A 17,109-nucleotide genomic window follows, 5' to 3' on the forward strand; every position below is an offset into this window, starting at 1 on the left:
GAATTTCTTTGCAGATAACGTTATCAATATAATGTCTGTTCCTGGAATAAGCTGAATGTGGTTAAATTTTTGCCTGCAAAGTTAAGTGCACTGGCAGGCTTTTGAAATATCTCATAGTGAGGAAAGTAAAAATGTGTTGTGCCTTCAAAGTGAAGGCAAATTCTACTGAGAGGCTGTAGACTATACATAGAACAGAACATATTAGCCAAATCTCTAACAGCAAAATAGTTTCCAGTTGCTATCAGAAGGAGTTCCAGCAATATGTTTAATACCAGCAATACTAGGTATGAAGATCTTAATGGAGGATACCCTGGCATTAAGGCCATGGCCATCCACTGTGAAGGAACTCATTTATATCAGATATAAGCACTGGCCCAAATGAGTTATTAAAGGGGAAATAATAAGGACAATGGCTAGGGCAGGCATGCCAATCCCCATGGCTCTCACTCCATTGCCCTCAACTTCACAAACCTCAGGGCTGTAGCGGATTCTCTCCTGGAACCCTTATCATGGTTCTCAGGAACCTCTCTCTGCAGCCACATGTTAACAACTTGTTCTCAAAGTGTAACAATTGCACCTTCTGAACTTGGGTCCACAGGGCATCTTTAGCTTTTTAGGAAATTGATTCCCATGTGTCTGCTCTAAAAAGAGCAAATAAAACCTGTGTCATTCTGGCTAACATAGAAAATGCAAAGAAGCCCATGTCTTGCTTGTAAGGATTTCACAATAACTCTCTTAGAGCAAAATAATTAAGGAATTTTCCACTATTAAAGTTCCCTCTTCTAACTCTACCATTGCCAGGACAGAGGGATTATTTGCTTTTTTCTTTTTTCTTTTTTATTATACAAGTGCAGGACTCTGACTCTAAGGAATTATGTTTTGATTCTGGTTTGGATTCATAGAATGGAAGGTCAGACCCTTCCTTCCTAGTTAAGCTGCACAAACTTGGGTACTTCCATTAAGAGAAGCATCAAAAGTACATGGGAAGCTGATAAAAAGAAAAACACGTTCAATTTTATGCTACTTGGAGACTCTCATGGCACATCTCATCTCTGACATCCCTCTTAGGAACAACAAGGTAAACAGCCTACTGTCATTCAGAGGTTTAAGGTGTAAGCATTGCATGTTTTTAAATCAGTCGTGCTATTATTCTAAAAACATGGATCATGAAATCAATCAACTGTGAAAATACAGATGAAAATGCAGGACTTGCCAAAGACCACAGGTCAGTACAAAAAAGCAAGGCACGGCTGTAGGGGGTACAGGTCAATGCAATGCCTCCAAAAGCTGTACAGAACAATGGGGAAATTGCAAAGAATGATTTTGAAGATATGATTTTTCTCAGCCATATGCATGTGAATTAGAGGGGCCTTTTACATTGTCTTTGCTTCTTAATCAGAAAAATCTAAAGATGCGCACAGTTTCCTTCCTTGAGGATTATCAATTTATCTACAAAGGACTCTTACTATCAGAAACATCAACATCCCTCTTCTTGGTTTCTGTATGCCAAGAAAATTTGAGGCATGATAAATTATCACCCTTAGTTTGTCACTGAGGATTCCTCAAGACTTTGTGCAAAACCTACTCTGAGAGGCATTCCTGTGGTGGCTCAGAGGTAATAAACACAACTAGTGTCCATGGGATGCGGGTTTGATCCCTGGCCTCACTCAGTGGGTTAAGGATCCAGCGTTGCTGTGAGCTATGGTGTAGGTCACAGACATGGCACGAATCCTGCATGTTTGTGCCTGTGGTGTAGGCCGGCAGCTGCAGCTCCAGTTAGACCCCTAGCCTGGGAACTTCCATATGCAGCATGTGCGGCCCCAAAAGAACAACAACAAAAAAATCTACTCTGAGATACTATCTGTGGATCTCTCCAGATCTCTATTCTCAGAGACATATCCCCAATTAGTGTGTAGGAGACTTTGAAAATGGCAAAGAAACATAAAAATGCTGATTAATATGATTTAATGCTGAGACTTGTCCATGTAGTCAAAATAAAATGAGAGAATACTGAACTAAAAAGATCTAAGAGTCCTAAAGCCCTATTACAAAGTCATCTACCAAAGAAGTGGGGCTATAGAAAAAGTCAATACATCAAGATCTTCAGCATTATCTGCTTGGAGAAATTTCTGTTGCTTGCTGAAACAAGGGAGTCAGAGATTTGTATAGTAATGGAGACGAGGATTTATGGCAAGTATCCACTGAAACATCAAATTGTACAGGGAGAGTAGGCAAGATACAGAAAGGGGAAAAAAGCGTGAGGAGGGGAAAGGGAAGGAACAGAATCAGATGGAAATGTATCTACCAAGTGCACAGAAGTATAAGAGATTTATAAAGTCAGATAAAGTGACTTAAATGCAGAGATATCATAAACATTTGGGAGGGAAAGATAGGTTCAAAAATTATTCTTCTGAAACAAAATTGAGTAATTATTCTGCAACAAATTCTGTGATGTGTCCAGGAATAGATCAACTTGAGGAATTACAAAGACTGGCAATAGGAGTTCCCATTGTGATGCAGCGGAAACGAATCCAACTAGTATCCATGAGGATGTGGGTTCAAGCCCTGGCCTCGCTCAGTGGGTAGAGGATCCAGCATTGCTGTGATCCGTACATCATAGTGTAGGTCTCAGATGTGCCTCAGATCCCATGTTGCTGTGGCTGTGGGGGAGGCTGGCATCTGGAGCTTCGATTCAACCCCTAGCCTGGGAACTTCCATATGCCATGGGTGTGGCCCCAAAGTAAAAAATAAAAAGAAAACCAGAAAGACTGGGAATGAAGGTCACTTACACAAGATATGGGACATCCCTGGAGTCAAGTCCAGTCCAGCAGGACACAGGTTTGGGCCAACTGAATGTAAAGTTATATTTGACCTGATTTGGTCATTACAATCAGCTTTACCTCTCCTATCTCAAGAAACTTTGGTTTTCATCATTCTCACCTTTTCCCTTTAGAGCCCCTAAAGGTCAACAGTGAAAAACCGAACCACATTTACTGAGTTTATTCTCTTGGGTCTCACAAATCAACCTGAGGTCCAGGTGGTGACATTCATCTTTCTGTTCCTCACCTACCTGCTACGTGTCCTAGGAAATCTGACGATCATCATTCTCACTCTGGTAGACCCCCACCTCCAGACCCCCATGTACTTCTTCCTCCGGAACTTCTCCTTCTTAGAAGTTTCCTTCACATCCATTTTTATTCCCAGATTTCTGACCAGCTTGACAACAGGAAATAAAGTCATCAGCTTTGCTGGCTGCTTGATTCAATATTTTTTTGCTATATTTCTTGGGGCAACGGAGTTTTACCTCCTGGCTTCTATGTCCTATGACCACTACGTGGCCATATGCAAACCCCTGCACTACCTGACCATCATGAACAGCAGAGTCTGCATCCAGCTTGTGTTCTGCTCCTGGCTCGGGGGATTCCTAGCTATCTTTCCCCCAATCTTCCTGATGAGCCAGGTGGATTTCTGCGCCTCCAATGTTCTGAATCACTATTACTGCACTATGGTCCCCTCCTGGAGCTTGCCTGCTCAGACACAAGCCTCTTAGAACTGACGGTCATCTTCTTGGCAGTTGTGACTCTGGTGGTTACTCTGGTGCTGGTGACTCTCTCTTACACATTTATTATCAGGACCATTCTGAGGATCCCTTCTGCCCAGCAAAGGACAAAGGATTTTTCCACTTGTTCTTCCCACATGATTGTCATCTCTCTCTCTTATGGCAGCTGCATGTTTATGTACTTAATCCTTCTGCAAAAGAAGAAGGTTCTTTCAACAAAGCAATAGCTGTGCTCATTACTTCAATTACTCCGTTGCTGAATCCCTTCATTTACACGCTAAGAAATCAGCAAGTGAAGCAAGCATTCAAAGACACCATCAAAAAGATTGTGAAGCTTTAAAAAAAAACTATATTTCCAGGAAAATATGTTTCATTTAATAAATATGTATTCAGTGTCCACTCTATTTCAAGTGCTGCATTGGCACTTGAGGATAAAAATATGAAAGACCTAAAGTCCTAATTTCAAGGAATCATGGTGTAGTGTGATAGGAATGTGTTGAAATTGTAAATTGATGTCATAAGTTTACAGAAAATAAAATAATATGGTAAGTGTTATTAGAGAAGGATGAATGAGACTCCCAAAATAGAGTAATTGGGAAGCATTAACTGTTTTCTGGAAATTACTTGAAATTTAAGAGGCAAAACAGATTGCTCATTTAGAAGAGGGAATATAAAAACTTAGAGTGAGAGAGGCCAGCTCATAAAGGTATTTATTATAAAGTGTGGAGTTAGTTGGACATTGACGAGTCCCCAGTAGTTTTAAGAAAGGCGGTATATTATTAGCATTGTTTTAAAGGAAATCTAGCTGGGCATTAGTCTTGATTAGGGAGTTCGGAGATGATGCTTCTTTCAAAGTGTCATATTTTTTATTCTCCTTATCTTTTTCTTTATCTTTCAGTTGAAGCCATTGCAACTTCATTCTTCCATAAAACACAAAAAGGCATTTGGTCCACTTTTCCTCAAGTGAGGTGAAAACGCTCAAGATTTTGTCAATTTACACCTCCATTTTCTAGAAGTTTTTGGTTAGAAGAGATTTCTAGAGGCAAAGTCAGACTCCTCTCACTCCTCCTAAACAAATGGCAGTTTCATAGCTGCCATTTTTTATGTTAATGGCTGAGATTGCCACACTCTCTCTTGAGAGTCTCCAGTATTTCTTTCTATTTTGACTTCATTTTCATCTGTTTGTCTCCTTGTTAGGTATTATAAAGGATAAATTCTGTGATATGACTCATTTGTTTAACTTTTCCCCAAATTTTTGCATTTTTTCCCACATAAGCCATGGATGGCCTCATTCTATAAAGTGAAAAGGAATATAAAGTAGCAATACATTTTATACCCAGAAGGTTCCAGAATTATGAGTTTTTGCAACTAACAGGAATAAACGACCCTATCAAAAATCTACACATGGATTAAGGTAACAACAAACGGAATTTGAATACAGCCCTCAACTTCAATGGAACCTAGGACATTTTTGAAATCTGAATACCTGTACATAGTTCCGTAACACCTTAATTCATTACAGAATACCAATTACTATTTAGGGTACAAACATGATGTGATGTATTCACATGTTTTATGTGCAATAATAATGGTGAACAGAATGAGGACGTAATGAACAAACTGTATGGGACTGATTGTGAGAGAAAATTTTCCAGAACCACAGAAAAATCTTGAAGAATATATAATATTTTTAAACAAACAGCCTTTTATATAAAGCCATTGGTGTTTTGAATTATCTGGGTTTCCTTGGTGGCTAAGCCAGGTGTTGGTGATAACTTTCAATTCATTCCAAATCCCCTGAGCTATTAATTAGAGAATGTTCTTAAAACAGCAACCCCTGAGTCACCAAGTTCTCCCAAATCCACATTTCTACTCAAAATCTATGGTGAAGTGAAACAAAATGCTATATAGTGGTTGAAAATACAGGCTTCAGTTCAAATCTCAGATGCCCAACCTTCTACCCGAGTCTCCTTACAACAATTTTTTACCTCCCGAGGGCTTACTTTTCTCAACTTTAAAGTGTGGATAATATAGTGACTATCTTACATGACAGTTTTGAGCATCAAATAAGTATAAAAAAAGTTATGCCATTATTTATTGTGTTGTAAAAATGATATCCATTATAACACAATGATAATGGTAACCAATATCCTTGTCCAGAAACTCAGGCTTGGAATTCCCTGGTGGCACAGTGGGTTAAGGATCCAGTGTTCCTGTGGCTCAGGTCACTGTTGTGGCGCAGGTTTCATCCTAGCCCAGGGTAGTTCCACATGCTGTGGCCATGGTCAAAAAAAAAAGTGACGGAAGGAAGGAAGAGAAGAAAGGAGAAAGAAAGCCAGTTGAGTTGCCAGGCTAAACTGGTAAAAATAGGTTTTTCATTGATTGGTTTAACATAACTGGGACTATAAAATTGTTAGCCATTCTACTTGAAATCCCTTTGCAGCAAGGCTAGCTTATTTCCACTCCTCTTATGTCCAGTTGCATCCTTTGATAGCTGGGTCAGTGAAGGTCTCAATACACTTCAAATAAAGCCAAGAGAACAACCGGCAGCAGCTTGTTAGGGCTGGACAATCATCCACTCCATGTGCTCTGGATGAAGCTGAGATAAAGAGGAGTATTCAGTGTTAGTCAAAGTTTAAGAACCTAGCCAGGGCTTCACCCAGCCTCAACAACATAAGCACTAGAAATAAATTTGGGAAGGACTCTGTCACCCTCCTAAACGTGCTTGTCCAAAAAAAGAAAAGGAAAAAAAAAAACCGATAAGTCATGGTTTTCTAAAACTGTTCACACTAGGTAAGCTTTATGCTAATACTTACCTTGGAATGTAGCCCAAGTCATAAGAAAACCAAAGAAATGAATTTACTGATTCTGCAGCTTGAACTTTTGGAATGTTACTGTCTAAATGTGTAAGTTGTGTGGATTATCCTTCCTATCACCACTGTAGACAAGAATCCAAAGAAACAGCTTTACCTACCTAGTATCTCAGGACAATCTCAGAGCAGTGCTAGGGTGAGGAGATGATAAAAATGAGTGAGGCCTAATGTACTACGCCAGGCATTCATTCTTCTATCTCCTCTCTCCCTAAGCCTCCACAGCTTGTGACTTTAGGAATTACAAGTCTAAACAGGTCGTCTTCTCCCAATGCTGCTTCTCGCAAAGAGTTTAAAATAATATACAAAAGGGAGAAAAAGAGATTTTTTTTTTTGAGAAGCCAAGTAAAGTAAGAACAGTTCTGTAATGACTTGGGCCTTCTAGCTTGAGGATCATCCTTTTATTCCTTTATATTCATCCGTAAGTTCATGAAATTTGGCACATAAACATCACTAGACTGTATAGAGGAAGCTATGGAGAGTCATAAGTTCACAAGCCAAAACTACCACCAATCAGAGGACTATATCCACTGTGGGCTGGAGGTAGGAGTCAGGGGCAAGAATATACATAAGATATAATATGACACAAAGAATTATTAGAACAGAAGCATCAAGAATTTAAAATAAGTATAATTTTCTCTCAAAAAGATCAGAATGAACTGGTAATAAAATGAAGGATAAAACATTATAAAAATACATAGGTTAAAAATTCTGCTGAAAACATAAAAGAAATAAAGAATAAAACAGATGAGGCTAATACAGGAGACATAGAACTAAAACCAAAAATAGTGAACTAGAATATCAGATCTGATAAATTCTTTCATAAAACACAGGAAACAGAGATTAGATAGATAACAGAAAATATAAAGATACCAGATTCAATAGAAATGTAGTGGGTAGATCGGCACCAAAAGACAAGAATATATACCAAACCTAGATAATAGGTGGAGTAACAGTGAAGAGAAGATTAACAAAAAGAAATAATAATAGAGTTCCTATACTAGGCAAAGATGGATATCTCTGTGTATGCTGTGACAAGATAGTTAAGGAACATTTATGCCTTAAGAAATCAGACATTTACTTTCTCTAACACCGCACCTGAAAATAAACTCAAAATGGATTATGCCCTGAATAAAGCTGGATACTATAAAACTAGAGAAGAACATAGACAGAAAACTCTTGGACATAAATTGCATCGGTAACTTTTTGAATCCACCTCCTAGAGTAATAAAAATAAAAACAAACAAATGGGACATAATTAAACTTAAAAACTTCTGCACAGCAAAGAAAACCACACATACACACACACAAAAAGACGACCCAGAGAATGGGAGAAAATCTTTGCAAATGAAGCAACTGAAGATTAGTTTCCAAAATGCACAAATATCTCATGCAGCTTTATATCAAAAAAATAATAATCAAAAAATGGTCTGAAAGATCTAAAGAGACATTTCTCCAAAAAATACAGACAGATTGCCAAAAAGCACATGAAAAGATGTTCACCATCACTAAATATTAGAGAAATTCAAATCAAGACTACAATGAGGTATCTCCCCACACCAGTCAGAATAGCCATCATCAAAATTCTACAAATAATAAATTCTGGAGAAGGTGTGGAGAAAAGGGAACCCTCATCCATTCTTGGTGGGAATGTAAATTTGTACAACCACTATGGAAAACAGTATGGAGATTCCTTAAAAACTAATTATAGAACTACTATATGATCCAGCAAGTCCACTCTCAGGCTTATACCCTGAGAAAACCATAATTCAAAAGGTACACGCACCCCAACATTCACTGCATCAGTATTTGCAACAGCCAAGACATGGAAGCAACCTAAATTTCCATCAATAGAGGAATGGATAAAGAAGATATGGTACATGTAAACAATGGAATATTACTCAGCCATAAAAAAGAATGAAATAATTTCCACATGGATGGACCCAAGAGATTATCATACTAAGTGAAGTAAGTCATACAAGGAAAGACAAATATATGATATCTTATATGTAGAATCTAATAAAAATGATACAAAACAATTTTTTTTATAAAACAGAAACAACACAGATTCAAAATCAAACTTATGTTTACCAAAGGGGAAATGATGAGGGGAGGAATAAATTAGGAGGATGGGATTAACATATACACTGTACTATAAATAAAATAATAACTAACAAGGATCTATTGTACATCTCAAGGAAATCTACTCAATATTCTGTAATAACCTATATAGTAAACAAGAAAGGATATACATATATGTATAACTGATTCACTTTTTTTCAGTTAACTAATACAACATTGTAAGTCAACTATAATAAAATTTTTAACTTAGAAAAGAGAAATCAGACATTTAAATTTGACAGGAAATTTTACATTTAAATTTGACCTCAGAAGGCTTGCCACACAAAGGACATTTTCTTCCATAAAGAATTTTATTTTAAATATACAGAAAAATAACTAAGACATAAAAGTACCATGTAATAAACTGTAAACACTTATGTAACCACCACCCAAGAGGAGAAGAGAGCTAATTCCTTTTCAGTCAAACAATTGTGTTTCTCTAAAACCCACAGTTAACTAAAAGGCAAAGTAGAATTATACTTGACACAAAAATTCCATTCACAAGAACAGAAGAGCCCTGGTTTACTCCCACACACCTTCATTTGTAGAAATGACTCAAGTGTTTTCTTGCTCTTTTCTGGACAATAGCACATTTCAGGACAACAGGAAATTCTGGACCCTCACTTTAAAGCCACCTTATTATGGCTCATGTTCAGTTGCCTCCCAGTAGGGCCTACAGCATTTTAACACAACCATCCCCTCTTATCAGTGGTCCCAGAAGCCAATTATACCCTCAAATGAGGTTCCCAGGTATTTATATAACCCTCTGACTTTATTTTCTGTGAACATTTTTGATTCCTAAGAGCAAAACCTTAACAGTCACCCTCAACTTTTCATCAAAAGACAAATTGGAAAACATTTTTAAAAGAAATATTCGAATAAAAGGACAAACATAGAAGGATGATGCAAATAATATGAAACATAAAATGATAACAAAGTAATTATGTAATGTATATTTTTAACTTTTAAACAAGCAGGACAAAAAAATAAACAAAAGAAAACATATATAGCCATGAACCTGAAAATGCCTCTAAGGGCAAAAGTATCCATCTACAATCACCTCACTTTTCAACAGTTTCAACCTTTGCAGAATCTTGTACTCTCAGCAGCAATCTGATGACTTTAAGCCAATAGTTTTTGTTTTGCATCTGGCTTTTCTTGTTTTCTTTGAAAAATTACTGAAGGAGGAAATCTTTCAATAATCTTTGAGGGGTATATTGCAACATCTCTTTGCATTGCTGGATGAGGGGGTGTCAGTTGTTTTTACATTATTTTAATACATTCAGATAAGAAAGGGAAAGGAATATTATGGTATTCTTATTTCTGTACCTATTCTTGTGTTATTTATTGTGAGGACAGCATTGACAAGGCTGATATGAAGATGAAGGTCGTCTGCATTTCCTGCAAATCGATGCATTTTTCCTCCTACAAAGGGAAGACTCTTCAAAAGTGGTTGTGTAGCAAAAAGGGGAAAGTAATGACATGTACAGAATAGCGACATGAAAGACTAATGACTAATGCTTATTTGAAATGATTATGAGGACTTGATTGAATTACCAGTTAAGAAGAGAGTGAAAGTTTTAACAGTTTAAGGGAGAAGAGAAATGCCCATGCACAGATGCTGGGACTGTCAGCTTTCTTTTCTTCTCAGTTCTCTTAATGTCTGTCAAAATGTGTCACCCTCATGGCTTCCATTTTCATCTACATTCTCATGATATATCTTTTAATTTAATTTTAATTCCCAGTATGCAGTTCTGCTACTTTTTTGAATGAAACACAAATCTTTTAAGAGTGTCATAGAAAGACTGCTTTACTTGTTTATTTCTCAGAGTATAAATAAAGGGGTTCAACAAAGGGGCAACAGATGTAGTCAGCAGGGATACTCCCTTATTAATGGACACTTCATCTTTGGCTGAAGGTTTAATATACATAAAGATGCAGCTGCCATAGGTCATGGAAACCACAATCATGTGGGAAGAACAAGTAGAAAAGGCTTTTTTTCTTTGCTGGGCAGATGGTAATCTTAGAATCATCCTAATGATGTATATGTAGGACAGAACGACACACACAAGGGTCACTATGAAGGTCAACACAGCACAGGCTATAACCAGCTGCTCTATGAACCATGTATCTGAACAGGAATTCTTCAGGATTGGAGAAGCATCACAAACAAAATGGTCAATAACTGAGTCACAGAATTCTAAATGGAGACTCAGGCCAAGGGGTGGAAGGATAATCAATAAGCCAGATACCCAGCAACAGAGGATGAGATTCCTACAGACTCTGCTGTTCATGATGCTCATGTAATGCAGGGGTTTGCAGATGGCCACGTAGCGGTCATAAGACATCACTGCCAAGAGGAAAAATTCTGTAGCTCCAAAGAGGACAATAAAAAAGATTTGGCTGAAGCAGGCATTGATGGTGATGGTTTTGTCCCCACTTGATATGATGTGCAGATAGGTGGGCACACAGGCAGTTGTGAATGAGATTTCTAAGAAAGAGAAATTTTGAAGGAAAAAATACATAGCTGTTTTTAAATGAGAATCCACCAAGACCAGAGAAATTATGGTCAGATTCCCAGTTACACTTAACAGATATGTGATCAGCAGAAAGATAAAAACAAGAATTTCTAGTTGTGGGTCATCTGTCAAACCCAGTATGATGAACGTTGTTACTGCTGAATGGTTTCTCATCACTGACTTCATACTATTGCCCAATCTTCACATAAAAGTCACAGAAACTGCATCTGAGGAACAATGTCAAATATGACAGAATCAAATTGTGACTACAATAACAAACTAGTCATATGCTTGCTCCTTCTATAACTTGAAAAACAGTCTTTCATAGTTTTTCAGGAGTGATACCTTCAACTCCACTGAATGTACTACAGAGAAGCTAGAACCAATTTGCGTGAGTGCAAATCATATGTTTACATGAGCAACCTTGGACAAGTCATTTATCAGTCTGTTTCCAACTTCCTAATCTGTAAGAAGAGGTTAATGATGATACTACATTATAGAGTAACTGTGAATTTTAAATGAGTTAAATCATTTAACATGCTTATAATAGTCCTTGGGAAACAAGTATCAATATTATTTTTCTAATTTTCTTTCTTAAAAAATACTTTCTTAAGTTCCTCTAGTTAAACTTGAAAGTCTTTCCATTGCAAAACCAAAGGACAACCAAATGAATGAGATATTTGCAAATGACATTTCTAATAAAGAGTTAATATCCAAAATAAAGAGCTCACAAAACTCAATATCCAAAAAAATAGCTGAAAAAAATGGGCAGAAGATCTGAATAGACATTTTCTAAAGATATACAGGTGGAAAACAGACACATGAAAGATGCTCAACATCACTAGTCATCAGGGAAAGGCAAATCAAAAACTCAATGAGATATAACCTCACCCCTGTCAGAATGGCCATCATCAAAAGAACACAAATATTGGCAAGGGTGTGGAGAAAACGGGACACTGGCACACTGTTGATAGGAATGTAAATTGGTGCAGGCACGATGGAAAAGTTTATAAGGTTCCTTAAAAACTAAATATAGAAGTACCATATGATCCAGCATTCCACTCAGGTATATTTTTCTAATTTTCTGAAGCCAATATCTAATCACCTCAAGAAGGAATTTAGCTGTCAGGTAGCACCTCTGTGTGTGCGTGGGTGTGTGTGTGTGTGTGTGTGTGTGTGTGTTGTGTGTGTGTGTGTGTTACATCATTAATTTCCTCCATACTCTAGATTAACTTAATCAACATAAAACATGCTCTGGTATTCCTTATAAAATCCTTTTTAAAAATCCTACTAATCAGAGAGTTACACTACTATCGCATATTCTTTGAATAAAATTTCTTGTCATTGTCATATAGTTTGACCTTCAGAAACATGTTAATAGGTCTGGTCAAAAATAAAATAAATTTAAATTGAAAAAGATGGGAGGGGAGTTCCCGTCGTGGCGCAGTGGTTAACGAATCTGACTAGGAAACCATGAGGTTGCCGGTTCGGTCCCTGGGCCCTTGCTCAGTGGGTTAACGATCCGGCGTTGCCGTGAGCTGTGGTGTAGGTCGCAGACGCGGCTCGGATTCCGCATTGCTGTGGCTCTGGTTGTAGGCCGGTGGCTACAGCTCCAATTCGACCCCTAGCCTGGGAACCTCCATATGCCGCGGAGCGGCCCAAGAAATAGCTAAAAAAGACAAAAAAAAGAAAGAAAAAGATGGGAGGGAGTACCTGAAAATTTAAATTAAATAGAAAAATATCCACCCATTTGTATCACAATACTTAATCTCATACACCATAATCACAGCAATGAGGGGGAAAGAAAGGACTAGTCCAGACACATATCTGATTATATCTGCACTATTTTAGTCTGAGGTAGGGCAGGAAGAATTTTAAATAAATCCTAAACTCTTTTTAGTGGGCAATGTTTTTTGTAATAGTATGGGCAAAATGCTGAAATATTTTAGATTTACTATCAGACTGAGCAAATGAGAAAAGGGTGATTTTTCAGAGTTTTTGCCAAGAAATTAGAAAGATTACATACTGATTGGAGACAAACAAGAAAGAATCTTGAGTGGATGAACTGTTCTTACAGGTCTCAATATAATCTAATAATTTCTAAAATGGTATGTGAAGGTTTAAATAATCTAAATATGCATAGATGAAGGAAACCATTTTTTAAAAATGAAAAGTTAATCCACAGAATAGAGAAAATGGAATTAATCTCCAAAATATACAAATATCTCTTGCAGCTTTATATCAAAAAAAACCCAGAAACCTAATCAAAAATGGGCAAAAATCTAAATAGGCATTTCTCCAAAGAAGACAGACAGATGGCCAAAAAAACACATGAAAAGCAGATCAACATCACTAATTATTAGAGAAATGCAAGTCAAACTATAATGAGGTAACACCTCACACCAGTCAGAATGGTCATCATGAAAATTCTACAAACAATAAATTCTGGAGATGGTGTGGAGAAAATGGAATCTTCCTATACTCTTGGTGGGAATGTAAATTTGTACAACCACTATGGAGGAGAGTATGGAGGTTCTTAAAGAAATAAATATAGAAATACTATATGACCCAGCAATCCTAACTCCTTGGGCATCTATCCAGAGAAAACCATAAATTCGGAAAGACGTTCATTGCAGCACTATTTACAGTAGCCAAGATATGGAAGAGACCTTAATGTTCATCAACAGAGGAATGGATAAGGAAGATATGGTACATATATATACAATAATATTACATAGCCATAAAAAAGAATGAGATATGTCATTTGCAGCAACATGGATAGACCTAGAGATTATCATACAGAGTGAAGTTAGGGAAAGACAAATATATAATATCACTTATATGTGGAATCTAATAAAATGATATAGAAGAATTTTTTTTATAAAACAGAAACAAATTCATAGATTTCAAAACTAATCTTAAGGTTACCATGAATGAAGCCATTCATAGGACGGAAGAACTGGGAGGGTGAGAATAACACGTACATCGTACTGTATAAAACAGACAATTAATGAGAACCTATTGTATACCACAAGAAAATCTACTCAATGATTTGTGGTAAATTTCCTATATAGGAAAAAAGAATGTCTATATATGTATAATAGCTGATACATTTTGCTGAAACTTATACAACATTGTAAGTTAACTATACTCCAAATAAAATTAAATTTTAAAAATATGCATATATGTATATGTGCAAGGATATTTGTAGGCATATATGTGCATATTTTTGTATGCTGTAGTCTACGTGTACATGATGCTTACATTTCCTTAGTCCACTAAAAATAGCTAAGAAAAGATACCCCAGTAGCAATTAGCTCACCTAAGGGCCCAGATTTTGGCATCTGTTCCCCACCAAAGTAAGCCAGTTTTCCCTAAAAATTTGCCTTATCCAGGACTGAGGTAGAGTAGGTGCAACATGAGCATGCAACATCTTATCATGCCAAAATTAAGGAAATCCTCAAATAAACAATGGGACTTGTCACAAAGTCCGCACAAGCCAGCTTGAAAGAGGGCCCATTGACAAATGTGGGAATTTGAGCACCAAAATTAGGTACAGTAGTAAACTATAAGCCATTGAAAACTAGGAATTCATGACAGCATATAAGGAATAAATGGATCAATTATTTTGGAAGAAAAGGCTGGGGTCTTACTTATAAAACATCAAGGACAAGCTGGTAGATACAGATAAAGTAGGAAAAGTTTTTGAAATCATTATTGTAAAGACCAAATCAGGTAAAAACCATCAAAAGATGCAAATTAAAGGGAAATTTTTGTTGAGGAATAGGATACTTGCATGGTCTTGAGGTATATTCTCATAGACTGCTTACTAGTTACAAAGGAAATAATGATGGAGAAATTGGACAACTTGACCTGGGAATCAGATTGGTCACCCTGAGGATGACATAATACCATCTGTAGAGTACTCTGGCTAAGAATGAATAACATGAATCTAATGAGAGACAATCAGAGAAACCCAAACTAAGGAAATTCTATTGTGGGGGTGGGGGAAGAATAGGACAGGACAAGGGAGATTGCATTGTACAAAAATGTCTGTCTCTATTCTACAAAGCTATAGTCATCAAAACATTATGGTGCTGGAACAAAAACAGAGATACAGATCAAAGGAATAGGATAAAAGGCCAGAAATAAATCCAAGCACCTATGGTCAACTAATATATGGCAAAAGAGGCAAGAATATACAACCTAAATGTCCATCATCAGACGAAAGGATTAAGAAGATGTGGTGGAGGAAAGATAATCTCTTCAAAAAGCGGTGCTGGGACACTTGGCAACGTCATGTAAAAGAATGAAATTAGAACATTCTCTAACATCATATACAAAAATAAACTCAGAATGGATTAAATACCTAAATGCAAGGCCAGAAACTATAAAACTCCTATTGGAAAACATAGGTTGAACCCTTTGCCATAAATCACAGCAAAATCTTTTTGATCCACTCCTAGAATAATGGCAATGGAAACAAAACAAAACAAAAACCAATGGGACATCATTAAACTCAAAAGCTTTTGTACAGCAAAGGAAACCATTAGAAAAAGAAAAGACAACCCACAGAATAGGAGAAAATCTTTGCAAACAAAGCAACCGACAAGGACGTAATCTCCAATATATACAAACAACTCATACAAATCAACGACAACAATAAAAAACAGCCCAACAGAAAAATGAGCAGAACTTCTTTCTCCAAAGACATACAGATTACCAAGAGGCACATGAAAAAATGCGCAACATCACTAATTATTAGATAAATGCAAATCAATACTACAATGAGGTACCATTTCACACTTGTCAGAATGATCATCATCAAAAGTCTACAAAAAACAAATGCTGCAGAGGGTATGGAGAAAAGGGAACCTTCATACACTCTTGCTGGGAATGTAAATTTGCACAACCTGTATTGAAAACAGTATGGAGGTTCCTCAGAAAACTAAAAATAGAATGACCATATGATCAGCAATCACACTCTTGGGCATATACCCAAACAAAAGTTTCATTCAAAAAGATACGTGAATCCATATGTTCATTGCAGCACTATTCACAATAGCCAAGACATGGAAACAACCTAAATGTCCATCATCAGATGAATGGATTAAGAAGATGTACATATACACAATGGAATACTACTCAGCCATAAAAGAACAAAATAATGCTATTTGCAGCAACATGGATGGAACTAGAGATTCTCATACTAAATGAAGTAAGTCACAAGGAGAAAGGCAAATACCATATGATATCACTTATATGTAGAATCTAAAATATGGCACAGATGATCCTATCCACAGAACAGAAACAGACTCAGAGACATGGATAGCACACTTGCGGTTGCCCAGGGGGAAGAGGTAGAAGTGGACTGGACTGGGAATTTGGGGTTAATAGATGCAAACAATTACATTTAGAATGGATAAGCAATGATATCCTGCTATACAGCACAGGGAACTATATACAATTTCTTGGGATAGAACATGAAGAAAGGTAATATGAGAAAAGGAATGTATGCATATGTATGACTGGGTCACTAGGCTGCACAGCATAAATGGATACAATGCTGTAAATCAACTGTACTCTAATAAAAAAATCTGCCTCAAAAAAATGCATAGGCTGTAGAACTGTTCCAAATAAAGGGGGCTAGAGAATCATGACAATAATACGATACCTGACACAAGACTGGATCCTGGGAAGAAGGGAGAAAAAATCATATTAAAGATATTATTGGTTCAGTGGCAAAATGGAAATATAAATAGAAAATTAGATAAAAGAATTGTATCAGTGCTAAACTTACTGAAATTGATACACACTGTGGCTTTGAAATGAATATCCCTGTTCTTAGGGCATATACACTGAAGTATCTAGTAGTAAAGCATCAAAGAGCCATGAAATACATATTTTAACTTCAAATATGTCATAAAAATATTACGAAGAGCGATAAATAGGAAGTGATAGAGTCAATGGGAAAATATTAACAGTAGATACACCTAGATAGTCATCTATTCTTGGCACAATGACTAATTTTGCAAGTTTA

At 36.7% G+C, this 17,109-nt stretch overlaps 1 protein-coding gene and 1 pseudogene across 1 annotated transcript; one reads left to right on the plus strand and one right to left on the minus strand.

The window, feature by feature from the left end:
• The first annotated feature begins 1,166 nt into the window (after positions 1-1,166).
• Positions 1,167-3,899, plus strand: LOC125130371 (olfactory receptor 6C4-like; annotated as a pseudogene).
• Positions 3,900-10,307: 6,408 nt separating this feature from the next.
• Positions 10,308-11,243, minus strand: LOC125131719 (olfactory receptor 6C2-like). The gene has a single exon (XM_047788489.1). It carries the CDS (start codon positions 11,241-11,243, stop codon positions 10,308-10,310), a length of 936 nt encoding a protein of 311 aa, XP_047644445.1.
• Between the last annotated feature and the right edge of the window lie 5,866 nt (positions 11,244-17,109).

Source organism: Phacochoerus africanus, chromosome 7, assembly GCF_016906955.1.
Source record: "Phacochoerus africanus isolate WHEZ1 chromosome 7, ROS_Pafr_v1, whole genome shotgun sequence".
Taxonomy (NCBI): domain Eukaryota; kingdom Metazoa; phylum Chordata; class Mammalia; order Artiodactyla; family Suidae; genus Phacochoerus; species Phacochoerus africanus.